At 43.0% G+C, this 13,351-nt stretch overlaps 1 protein-coding gene across 1 annotated transcript in view; it reads left to right on the top strand.

Annotated features, from left to right (window-relative positions):
• Positions 1–13,351, top strand: part of MYOF (myoferlin) — a 160,916-nt gene that overhangs the window by 104,449 nt on the left and 43,116 nt on the right. Inside the window, 7 exon segments of the mRNA XM_007471569.1 lie at positions 694–825; positions 3,641–3,804; positions 6,442–6,556; positions 8,047–8,152; positions 9,698–9,843; positions 11,778–11,951; positions 13,021–13,129. Coding sequence (XP_007471631.1) covers positions 694–825; positions 3,641–3,804; positions 6,442–6,556; positions 8,047–8,152; positions 9,698–9,843; positions 11,778–11,951; positions 13,021–13,129 — 946 coding nt within the window.

Raw genomic sequence — 13,351 nt, 5'->3', positions numbered from 1 at the left:
CGGGGCCTGGGAGCCCTTGCCCGCGGCGCCTGCGCGTCGGGAGCCTGTGCTCCACAACAGGAGAGGCCACAACAGTGAGAGGCCCCCGTACCGGAAAAAAAAAAAAAAAAAAAAGGCTAGTTCAGTTCACAGCTCTATTGCATAAGTTCTTTTCTCAGAATATACACTAATATGCAGCAGAATTTCATCACACAAAATATTAAAAAGACATGTATTCAGGTATCACGATTTAGGATTAGCCATTTTTACTGCTTTATCAAAGTAATTAATAAGTAAAACTGGCATTTTGTTTTCTTCACCGAGAGTGATGAAGAAAACTATTACTACCAGTGTAGTTCGGTGTTACTGTCTTGATTCCTGTTACACTGCTTGGAGTTTTATCCACCATTGCTTTTGCACCATCAGTGCAAATGTCAATACAGTGAAAAAAGCAAGGAACATCCTAGTATTACTAGGAAAATGGTTTTGACCTTGTGAGCCTCCTGAAAAGGTCTCAGGGACACCCAGGGGTTCCTGCTTTACTTGTTATTTTAATCTTTGCAGAAGGGTCATTTGGAAATATTTTAACTGCACAAACAAAGTTAGACCGCTGAAAACAATGATTAGACGTTCAGTCTACTTTTGTTTTGAGCTTAATGCACAGCCTGTACTGTGCCCAGTATAACGGGTCATGTTATATTGTGCATCTCACAGTATCCACAGGAGAAAAACAATGGACCAAAGGTGCCTGTGGAGCTGCGTGTGAACATCTGGCTGGGCTTAAGTGCTGTTGAGAAGAAGTTCAATAGCTTCGCGGAAGGAACGTTCACCGTCTTTGCTGAAATGGTACATTTACTGACATCACTCTTTTCCTCTTGGTGTGGGAGTACTTTACTTTTCATCCTAAGCGAAAATATTCAGATGTCAAACCAGCCACCACCATAATCGCTACCTAAAACCCCACATTCGAGGGCCCTTAACCAAGGGGGTAGGGAAGGATTGACTGGAGGTCTACATTGGGACACGCCAGAGTGATTCACACACAAGCAACCCAGGAGTGAGGACGCTTGAGAGGTGCCCGACCTTGAGAAAGAAGCCTGCTTGGGGTCTGGAGTGGTTTTTTTTTTTTTTTTAATTGAAAATAGAGTTGATTTACAATATTGTGTTAATTTCTACTCTACAGCAAAGTGTCTGGAGTCTTTAAACCACAGAAGACTCAATCCTCAGTTGGGGAAGCCTCAGAGGGCAAAGAAAATGCTCCCTGGATACTTGCAAAACAATAGAGATAATTTGTAAATCCTTCACTGAGTTAAAAATCCATTTAGCTAATTAGAAATCTCATTAGAGTTAAACCAATGAAAATAATTTTCACAAACTTTTACAGCTAAAAGTGGCGTTAGTTGGATTTTTTTTACTGAAAGTACTTATTGTTGTAAATTTATTAGATATATTCACTGGGTCTCCTCTGACAATTTTCAGATGAGCTCCATTCTTTTACAGATAGGCCTTCATGCTCAAATAATTGGGGAGAAGACTATCTTCATTCTAGCTAATTTGTAATTGTGTTTCTGCTGCCCACCACTATGCCTGACCACTGGTTTAGGATTGTGGTTCTGATGCACTTGCTGGGCAAGAAAACCCATGGCCATCTTTTAGTTTTGCTTTTTTTAATTTAACAGTGCCTGGCACATAGTAGGCTCCTATAAATATTTATTAAATAAATAAATGGTGACAGAATTCATCCATCCACCCATCCAAGCTTTTAGGGAGTGGTGGCTTTATGTCGGCACAGAGGCAGAGGCTGAAGATGATGAAACAGCCAAGCCCTGTCCTCAAGGATCTCAAAATCTATCACAGTAATAAAACTGGGTGTCTTGTTAAAAAGAATCCCACCCGAGGACTGTGATTCTGTAGCTGAGTTAGGGATTAGCACCTGCAATGTGGGTGGATACGGGGCATTGCGGTCCACTTTGAGAAGCAGTGAAACCCATGGGAAACACAAAGTCCTTAGGATGCAAGCTTTGAAGTGTGACTGGAGAGAAATAGAGGGTGGGCTGGAGGCCTCAGGGGAGGCCCTGAGTCACAGATGTTGATGGTCAGTCATCTGGGTGCTGTGGAGGGGGCATCAGAGCACATGTGAGAGGGGCTTGCTCCTGCCCTCCTGTGGGATTTCTTGGCATCCACCTGCCCTACAGCTCTGTGGCTGGGGCCCAGAGAAGCTAGCACTGAGCAAGGAACAACCCTTCCTCTGTTTCCCACTTCCAGATCCTTCCTTGCATAGAGTGAACTCTAGTTTCAACAGGTATAGAGAAGATCCACCCACTTTAGTTGTTTTGCGTAACTCCAGTTTCTCCAAATTCTAACAGCCTCTGAGTACCAGAAGGGGCACATTAATGACAGTAATAGAAATTTCACTGGTTCTTACCTTCCTGGGCTAATACCAGGCCTCAGCTCTCTGCAAAAATTCCCCCCCGCTCCAAATTTCTGGAGGTCTCACTAGTGCTGTCTTAGATATTGCTCTGAGCTTTAGGCACAAGGGGCTGTGAGACTTGGGGGCACATGCATGGCTTCTTTGGTTTCCAAGTGACAAGGACACAGAGTGGAGGAGCACTCTTCTACTTGGAAGCCAGCATGGCTGTAGTATAATCCAGGTGAGGACCTTGGCATGGACAAGAGGGCAGCAGCAGCAGTGGAGATGGGAGCCTCATGTGGCTTTGAGGCCTTTAACTAGCAGCTGTGGGACGGGACCATTAGCACACGTGAAGCACCTCAGAGACCTCCAGTTTCCTCATCAGGCCCCTGCCCAAACTTCTTCCATCATCCTTTAGCCAAAAACTCCCCTGCTGCTTATGCAAATCGTCTTCTCAGTGAGCTCATCAGCAGACAAACAAAGATATCAGCTTGGACCCAAACAGAGACTCTCACCACTGGCAAACCTCAACCCTCTTTACGGTTGACATAGTGAAAAACAGACCATTGTAGATTTTATAAATTCTATCTTAGAAAGGAATGCCCTGTAAACCTGGGTCTGCCATTGCCACAGAACCTGCTTCCAGAAAGGTCTTGGTCTACTCACCATACTCCAGAGGATGTGAAGCTTCAGAATTTTTAGGCCACATAAAAGCTGGGTGCTAAAGGACCTTCATGTTTCAGATGGGTCCTTTGTGCTGCCCAGGAAATGTACCATTAATTATAATATTGTTTCTGTGGGGAAATGTGCCCAAGTTCTCGGCAGCAGACTTATAAATAAAGTTTTAGAAGACTACATGCTCGTAAATTGAGGACTTTTGTAGGTATCTAGAAGATTAGGTTCGGAGCACTATTTGGAGCCATTGAAAAAAATGGTAGAAACAACTAGCATGATATATCAATGTTTACAAAGCACTTTCACAATCATTTGTACATTTGAACTTCAGAACAACCCTATGAGAAAGGTATTATTATCCTCAGTTTACAGATGAGAACACTGAGTCTTAGAAAGATGAATGATTTACCGAAGTTGCATAATCAGCCACAGTGCAACTTAGGCCCATACCTTCTGAATATAAAGCTTTTTCACTTTTCCTCATTGTTTAGCCTAGGTCCTAGATGGACTTGAAAATTTACGTGTTGGCTTTATTTCTTGCTCCCTGATGATGTTTCTCCAATTTCCTTTTAATAGTATGAAAATCAAGCTCTTATGTTCGGAAAATGGGGCACTTCTGGATTAGTGGGTCGCCATAAATTTTCTGATGTCACAGGAAAAATAAAACTCAAGAGGGAATTCTTTTTGCCTCCAAAAGGCTGGGAATGGGAAGGAGACTGGATAGTTGATCCTGAAAAAAGGTAAGTTTTTCATTTTCTGAGAAAAAAGGATGGTAATGAAGTCTTTCCTTAGAAATTGCTAAGTGAATCTTCTCCGTCATCATTCTTTTTTTTTTTTTTTTCCATAAATTTATTTATTTATTTTTGGCTGTGTTGGGTCTTCGTTTCTGTGCGAGGGCTTTCACCAGTTGCGGCGAGCGGGGGCCGCTCTTCATCGCGGTGTGCGGGCCTCTCACTGTCGCGGCCTCTCGTTGCGGAGCACAGGCTCCAGACGCGCAGGCTCAGTAGTTGTGGCTCACGGGCCTAGTTGCTCCGCGGCATGTGGGATCTTCCCAGACCAGGGCTCAAACCCCTGTCCCCTGCATTGGCAGGCAGATTCTCAACCACTGTGCCACCAGGGAAGCCCCCTCCATCATCATTCTTGATCATATTTACATAACACCCACTGAGCAGAAGTAAGTCCACAGAAACTCACGGAAACTTGAGAGATGTCAATGTCCCATAATAAAACAAAAAAGCACCTGGTACTAACATTATTGAGAACTTATTACGTGGGAATGTGTGAAGCAGTGGGCTAAACACATGCATTATCTTACTGAATCTGGATTGCAGTCCTACAAGATAGGTAGTGTCAAAAATCATGAAGAGTCTGAGATTTTTATCCTACTTGCAAGCTAGCAAGGTCACCTGCCACAGTTTCGTGGATGTTGGCAGGAGACACAAGACTCCTGAAGCAGAGACAAAGGACTCTGTTGCCCACAGCAAATAGTAGTACCAGAGTATCAACATTTGCTCCTGTTCTCCAAGCCCCAGTTCCCACAGGGCGACAAAAAGAGGGCCAGGTGACACTTGCACATGAAGTGGATTGTATAACAGGAAAGGAACCCTGAGCTTAGGGCACCTGAATCCTTTATAATGGGTAGGTAGTAAGCATGCTGGCCCTTTGCTCTGGAGAGAAACATTATGTCTTCTGAGGTTGTTCCTCATATAAACATCCTTGAGAAGATAGTCAGTAACAAAGGTCATGGAGCCTGTGTTTAGACTCACAAAGAATTATCTCCCAACAAAAAATAGTATCTCCACTTTACAGATGAAACTGAGACCTAGAGGGATTAAGTCACTTGTCCAAAGGCACACAGACTGTGGGTGAGTGGTGTAGACAGGGCTAGAACCCAAATCTAGCCTGGGCACCAAAACCAGCTCTCAACTGTTATGCTGGAATGTCTGCAGGAAACAGTAGAGGGCATAATTTAAGTGGATGAATTGTATGGTATGTGAATTATATGTCGAAGGCTATTATTAAACAGGAAGAAAGAAACAGTACAGGGGGCAGGCATGTGTCCCCTGGAGTCTGGAGGAAACCGAAGCCTGGTTTCTACGTGTTGCCAAAAGCACTGGAACCAGAATGCCTTCTTTTCTCCAGCTCAGGACAGTGTACTCGTGTTTGGAGGAAACAAGCTTGTGAAGTTGGATTTTAAGACCTTAAACTAGAGCTTGCTCTCTCTGTCCACATTTGTTTCCCATAATGACACAGGATTAGGGAAGGAGGGAAAGAAGTGTGCTGGGTCTGGTGTATTAAGACCCAGTGTCTGAACGTGATTGCTTTTAGCCCGTGACAGCTTGCTTTGGATGGAGTTGGGGTTGCTGGTGAGGGGAAGGGAAATGGGATTTGAACTGGAAAGAAGGAAGGAAGGTTAGTGAGGACAGGGAGGGGCCAGGGGAATTGGGACTGGAAAAGCAGGTCAGAGCCTGTCGGAGCTGGATGGGGCCCCAGAGGTGGCAGCCAGTCGTGTTCTCCTTTTCTGGGGCCCAGAGAAGTGACGGACAAGCCCGATTGATACAAAGGGTGGGAACTTTCTGTTTTCTGATTTCTTTCCAGTGCTTGATTCTAGGGGAGGATACAGCAGGGGAAAGGTGTAGAGACAGTAAAAGGAAAAAAGAAACCTCACTTGAGTGGATACCTGGCAGAAGACTTAAGTCAAAGTTGGACCCTCTGTACTTTCTTCTCTGGGTTGTCAAAATAGTTCCAAATCCAAGAGGAAAATTGGCATGGCAGGGAGTCAGTATGGATTTCTCAAGTGCCCAAATGGATTTGGAGTCTTAAATGACCTGGTTTGGCTGTCATCCCTACCTAGGAACTATCCAGAAAATGTAAACTCCTTCCTTCAGTTTGTGTTACGTAGACCAAGCAAACCATGAGCAAAAGTTTCCACACTAGGCCCCAGCAGACCGTCTCCATTCCATTTTTTAAAATAGGTGGAAAGAGGGAAGAGGACTCTCTATTCTTTTGAACTGTTAGCCAAGAGTCTTGCTGAGAAAATGCTGAATGGCCCTGACCTGACACAGAAACAGAAGCCTGGTCCCTAGAAGAAGCTGCCCACAATGCTGTTTACCCAGTCCCCACCCTAATTACTGGGCAGGAGCAACTCTGCTAATTTGAGAAGTTCTCTGTAATTTAGGGCTCATTGTTCCAGCGGCCCCTCTTCAAAAGAATGTCAAAAGCTATTAGTACAAAGAAGAGTTTGGAGTGGAGAACCCAAAGGGGTAGGGCGAGGAGGGAACGGGGGCCACCCCCAGGGTATAGATGTCTCCCCGCCATTGGAAATAGATGGGGTGGTCGGTGACCACCTTTGGTAACGTGAACCTCCTGTCCCTCAGCTTGCTGACAGAGGCGGATGCGGGTCACACAGAGTTCACAGATGAATTGTATCAGAACGAGAGTCGCTACCCCCGGGGCGAGTGGAAGCCAGCAGAGGACACCTACACGGATGCGGTGAGTGCAGCTCCTGGGGATAAGCCCTCCTGCGTGAGCTCGGAGAAACCATCGCTGGATCACCAACCACAAGGCGGGGCTGCCCAGTCTCTCCTGCTCCATCTCATGTCATAAAGCCTTCCCTTTATAACTGGAGCCTCCAAAGGGTATCTGTAATTAATTCTATAGGAAAGACATGGGGCCTATTTAACTAGATGTTGGTAACATGGTAAAGTCTGGGTTGTGAAATTATTTTTTTTACTATATTTATTATGGAACTAGTTTTTAAAATCATAACAAATTGAATGCTCATGTCTTTAGAATAGTCAAACAGCATAAAAGGAAATTAAAAGTAATTCTTCGCCCTGATCCATATCCCACCCCCGCCCCCAGAGATAACCATTGAACCACTGATAGCAGTTTTCTGTTCCTATACAAATATATAACTTCTTTTTTTCCCCCACCTGAATAGAAGTGTGTTGTATGCACAGTTCTGCAACTTGTGTTTTTCACATAATGTATCTTGGACATCTTTTGATATCACTACATATAGATCTATGAGCCATTTAAAAAATTCCTACAGTGTTTTATTATATGTACCCCTCTATGATTTGTTTAACTAATCCTCTCCTTGTGGATATTTAGGGGTTTCCCCCCAGTCTTTGTGACAATGAACATCCTTATACATACATTCTTATTCACTTATGAAAGTTTGTCTGTAGAAGAGGCATCTGTTGGCTTGGTCAAGGTTTCAATGCATATAAAATTTTGACAAATATTGGCAAACTACTTTCAAAGAGGTTGTACAAATTTATATTTCTAGCAATGGCATAGGGGGCTGTTTTTCTAGACACTCACCCTCCCACTTTAACATCTTTGTCAGTACATGAATAGATGGTATCCTGTTGTTATTTCAGTTTTCACACTCTTAAAGTGAAGCTGACTCTTTTTCTATGTTTATGGACCTCCTTTATTTCCTTTACTATGAACTTTTTTTCATAACTCTTATCAGTTTTAATGCAGAACTTAAGTCAATATTTCAAGTAAACTTTGCTCAGTCTTACGTGACTAGCATCTACAACCTCCTGTAGCATTACCCCATTCTTGAAGACATGTGTTTTTCATGCTTTATCCATCTCTGATGGGTTCCCTGCAGTATAACCCCTCATAAAGAGTTGCGTCATTTCATAATATTAAGTTGAACCATATGAAATAGCTTATATTTGATCATTTTTGACCTACAAAAACAATTTCCCGTGGTTTAACATAACATATTCCCTAATAGTGGAAGCAGAAAGTATTCTTTAAAAATCTAGTTATTGTTTAGCAATTGTGTATAAATAAAGATTACGGCTTTTTCTGAGAAAGATTGATGTGTATGATGGTATTGAAATGAGTGAGTCTGTAGTTAAGTGTGAGGAATTCTGTCTCACCTTTGCATCTTATTAAACACACTATGGCTTCTTTCTTTTTTTTTTTTTTTTTTTTTTTTTTTTTTTTTTTTTTTTAAGAACGGTGATAAAGCAGCATCACCCAGCGAGCTCACTTGCCCTCCAGGTTGGGAATGGGAAGATGATGCATGGGTCTATGACATTAATCGTGCAGTGGATGAGAGAGGTAACATTTCAGACCTATTACCTGACCAGGGGCTCTCCAGCAATGCCTTGGTTAAAGTCAAGTTTCCTTGGGAGGGAGGAGTCTCACGCCCCTTCATCTAAGATGACCAGGTCACGTGGTGTTACCTGTGACTATTCAGACGCAGAATCTGAAGGACAAGCAAGTACTTGGACAGGTGCAGGGTGGGGGGCTGTCAAGAATGAAAGATACAAGGTAACAGGATGCCGGGTGGCTGGACTTTGAGACGCCGGGGATCCAATGAGAATTTGGGAGGGGACTGGAGTTTGGAGCTTCTCCAGTCTAACCACGACATGCCCTCCCTGGGAACATCACACTCAGGGGACCCCTAGCTCAGAAAGAAGAACTGCAAAATGCCTTAAAAGTCACCCTACTCAGCAATAATGCAGATTATTGACATAGCTTCTGGTAATGATATTTATCCTTTTCTTTTTTAACTTTATTTATTTATTTACTTATTTATTTTGGCTGCGTTGGGTCTTCATTGCTGCACGTGGGCTTTCTCTAGTTGCGGTGAGCGGGGGCTACTCTTCGTTGCGGTGTGTGGGCTTCTCATTGCCGTGGCTTCTCTTGTTGTGGAGCACGGGCTCCAGGCTCACGAGCTTCAGTAGTTGTGGCACGCGGGCTCAGTAGCTGTGGCTCACAGGCTCTAGAGCGCAGGCTCAGTCAGTAGTTGTGGCGCACGGGCTTAGTTGCTCTGCGGCATGTGGGATCTTCCCAGACCAGGGCTCGAACCCATGTCCCCTGCATTGGCAGGCAGATTCTTAACCACTGCGCCACCAGGGAAGTCCGATATTTATCCTTTACTACAAATAGTAGTCTAAAGTTAAACGAACTAGAGCATTTAGAATTATCAAGAGAGAAAATTTGACTTTTAAATTTCTTACAAGAGGGAATAGTACACACGAAAGAACTGGCATTGATAAAGGAAGGTTTCAAATAGATTATAAGTTTCTTGATGATCTTGATGCACACACCAGGCCTTTTAATAAATAGTTAATGTTTTTTGAGTGCAAACTATATGCTAATCATGGTCCTAGTGCTTTGCGTGCATCATTTTGATTAATTCTTTTGAAAAAGATATATTTTACCTTTCTGCTGGGGAAATTGGACCATCAGCAGGTTTACTAACTTGCAAGAAACTTTAAATGTAAACAGCTCCCATGTGGTGATGCAGGGATTTGAAGCCAGGCTGTTGACTACACAGGCCACGCCCTTCATCACTGTCCCCAAATGCCTCTTGCATTGTGCTTTACTCTTAGATGCACTCAATTACCATGAATGACTAGAAGTAGAAACATGGAGGAGAAGCCCAGGGCCACAAAGGAAGCTTCTCGAAGAGGGGTCCAGGGAAATAGGGCTGTATTCAGTTTGGCTGATGGCAGCAAAGTGATAGGAGCAGTGGCGTTCACTCATGACAGTGGAGAATGTTGGGGGGCAGAGAGTGATTGAATGATTCCTGGAACTTTATTTGGCAATCTGGCAAGTGCATCTCTTTCGGATAACCATTCACAAACTCTGTTCCAGGCTGGGAGTATGGAATTATCATTCCTCCTGATAATAAGCCCAAATCCTGGGTTGCAGCAGAAAAAATGTATCATACTCATAGACGCCGAAGGCTGGTCCGAAAACGCAAGAAAGATTTAACACAGACCACTTCAAGTACTGCAAAGGTAAGAGGAGAAATGGGAGGGAGCTGGGGGCTCCGCCTTCCAGACCACACAGAACCACGGTTAACTCGGTGACTTCTACAGGAGCCATTTGCCAGTCAAGGGCCTGATGCCCTGCTCAAGGGTTATAAAAGTGTATCCCTGCCCCAGACCGGCTGATTTAGGAACTCTGGGGGTGGAGCCCAGCATTCCGTGTTTCGGTAAGTTTTCCAGGTGATTCTGAAGCAGGCTAAATAATGAGAACCACTCGAGAGGCAGTAGTAGAAACAAATTATCTTGGTAGCATAATGTGGCAGTGGCAATAACTCAGGACTTGGAACAAGATACCTGAGGATTCAAATCCTGGCTTCATTTCCTTTCTCATCTGCAAAATGGATATAATATGCATCTAATTAGGGTATTATAGGCTTAAATGGAATAATAATAAATTGAGTGGAAAAATAATACTCATAACAATCATAAGTGGTATGTTCTGTGTGCTTTTTGTGATGGTAGGTACTGAATATACATCATCTCCAATCCACAAAATCTGCATTTTTATCCTCATCTTACAGATAATGTTCACAGAGGTTAAATGGATTTGCTTTAGGCCATGTGTCTAGTAAGTGCTAGAGTGTTTGAACCCAGGCTAAGGTCATTCCAAACATGACTTCTTTCTATTCCGCAAAGTGCCTGACTCATAGTAGGTGTCATGAAGTGTCTTTTTATTAGATAGTGAGCTTTTTGGTACTTCTAAGGTTCCAAAGCTCTGGACCTTGTTCCTAATAAATAATGGAGTAGAATGAATGAGTTAATGAATGAGTATTTGTTTTGTAATCATCCTTATCCTGATAGGGTGAGAAGTTTCTAGAGGCACTTGACTCCCTCCTTCCACATGAGAGCACCGAGGTGAAATGGAAAGAACACTGAGCCACCAGTCAGAAGACCAGAAACATGGCCCAGTTCTGTTCTACCAAAGAGTATTGTTGAGACTTAGATCATGCTCCTTAACCTGCCTCACTCCTGGCTGCACAAAATATTTTGGTGTCACTAGTAATACTGCCAGAAGGTCAATTACTAGATTGTCCTTGACCTGGGTTTTCTGTTTATTCAAAGTTGAAAAAAATAACCCCTACGTGGAACTCTTATTTCTGAGATCATAAATATTATTCAGTATTATTTTACATCTACTAAGTCTAGTCCTACTTTTAAGATATTTACATAAAATTTCCACCACTGAAATGTCAGCTACAGGAGGGCAAGGAACCTGTCTTTTTCTTCACTGCTTCCTCAGCTCTTAACCCGATAGCACACTTAGAGTTACTGAATGAATTGAAAAAAAAAAAACACTGAAAACTGAGATAATTATATATAGTTTTTAAGATGAAAAGTGCTATCGTCACTAGATAGTAGTTATTACAGAAGTAATATACCCTGATTTACTTATTAGCTAAAGAAGCTATTACCTTAGACGAGACACTTAAACCCTAGGGAGGGTGGTATCGTTTTTTTCCCTCCCTATATAAAATGGACATAATAATCGTTTCCAAACTATATCATAATGGCAGTGTTCTTATGAGCTAATGAAGTGAGGAAATAGAAAGCAATTTGGAAAAGAATCCATTTGCTTTACCCATTCCATCATGCCGCCCCCGACCCCTGCTACCAAGTCTGAATAAGGTGCCCCTCCTGATGGTACAGCCACCACTCATTTCATTTCATCTCATTTCACTTTACTTGCCTGCTTATCTCTCTCTATCCCCCCAGTCCATCAGCTCTGCAACGGCAGAGAGCCTGTCTATTTTGTTCTTTGTTGTATCCCTGGCTCCTAGCCCAGTACTTTGGCACAGAGTAGATTTTCAATACGTATTTGTTGATGGATCACATAATCTGCTTTATCAATATAAGGAGTATTGTTATTATGATTATTATCATTAAATGTTTTACTTCTGTTTTAGGCCATGGAAGAATTGAAAGACCAGGAGGGCTGGGAATACGCTTCTTTAATTGGCTGGAAATTTCACTGGAAACAGCGTAGTTCAGATACCTTTCGCCGCAGATGCTGGAGGAGAAAAATGGCTCCTTCGGAGACGCATGGCGCAGCTGCCATCTTTAAACTTGAAGGTGCCCTTGTAAGTAATAAATAGCCAAAATTCAAATCATATTCGCAGAGGGAAAATACATGAGTGTTGGATATAATACCATTGACTCCAATACTGTAAGACGGCACATAATTTGGGAGAAAGCTGCACATCCTAGGTGCTCAATAATTTTTGTAGAATGAATAGACCATTCACATATGAAAGGTTCTAAGAAGCACGTTTAATATTGTTTCATCTCGCCTTTTCCAAGTATATCTGTTCCAGAACCTTTGCATCAGGTGACATCTGTTAACATCCCTTTGGATCATACTTTGGAAACTATAACTGTTCAACAAACAAAGTTAAATATGCAGATGTGAGGGGAATGAAAACAGAAGGATGCTTACAAAATTGGAGAACAATTCATATGGAAGCACAATAAAAAGGCAGAGAAGAAAAAAGCACAAAGGTGGAAGGAATGAATAAGAAAATGGTCATGGTTGATTTAAAACAATGTGGTAGTCAGGGACCATTTTTAGAAATTTGTGTTTGGACACAACCTATTTTTATATTTCTACACAGTGACCCTTCTCCGTTCTTCTTCCACTGCTCTTTTTCCTCCTCCCTTCCTCTTAATCCACTTATGTATCCTGTATGCTCCTCCTTTCTTTTTTTTTTTTTTTTTCTTCCTTCACGGGCAGGGTTTGGTAAACCTGGCCTTGCGGGGTAGAAAGGCTGGCTTCGACTTCCTGCTCTGTCGCTGTCCTGGGCTTTATTCATCGTTTAAAAAGGGAGTGATTGGGGCTTCCCTGGTGGCGCAGTGGTTGAGAGTCCGCCTGCCGATGCAGGGGACACGGGTTCGTGCCCCGGTCCGGGAAGATCCCACATGCCGCGGAGCGGCTGGGCCCGTGAGCCATGGCCGCTGAGCCTGCGTGTCCGGAGCCTGTGCTCCGCAATGGGACAGGCCACAACAGTGAGAGGCCCGCGTACTGCAAAAAAAAAATGGAGTGACTGGATGAAGGAAATCTCTTTTAAAAGCGACCATTCCATTTGTTTGTAGTTCTTACCTCTTCGTTTGTTTTTGGCATTGTTAAATTGGTTTTCCTGACTCTTATTTTAGGGTGCAGATACTACCGAGGATGGAGATGAAAAGAGTGTAGAAAAACAGAAACACAGCGCCACTGCTGTGTTTGGAGCTAACACTCCCATTGTTTCCTGTAATTTCGACAGTAAGTTTTAAACATGTATTTGTGTTTTTCACTTCTATGACGTTCATCTCAAGGAAACTCTTTGAATTCACCAATTATGATAGATAAAAATCCCTTTATGCAAATGTGACTTTCATTTTCATCACTTGATGGAGACGATTTTTTAAAATACAGTTTTCAAAATTATGTTTGGGGGCTTCCCTGGTGGCGCGGTGGTTGAGAGTCCGCCTGCCGATGCAGGGG

This window comes from Lipotes vexillifer, unplaced genomic scaffold (genome assembly GCF_000442215.2).
Source record: "Lipotes vexillifer unplaced genomic scaffold, Lipotes_vexillifer_v1.1 scaffold325, whole genome shotgun sequence".
Taxonomy (NCBI): domain Eukaryota; kingdom Metazoa; phylum Chordata; class Mammalia; order Artiodactyla; family Lipotidae; genus Lipotes; species Lipotes vexillifer.
Note: the sequence above shows the minus strand (reverse complement) of the source record. Positions and strands in the feature narration are given on the sequence as shown.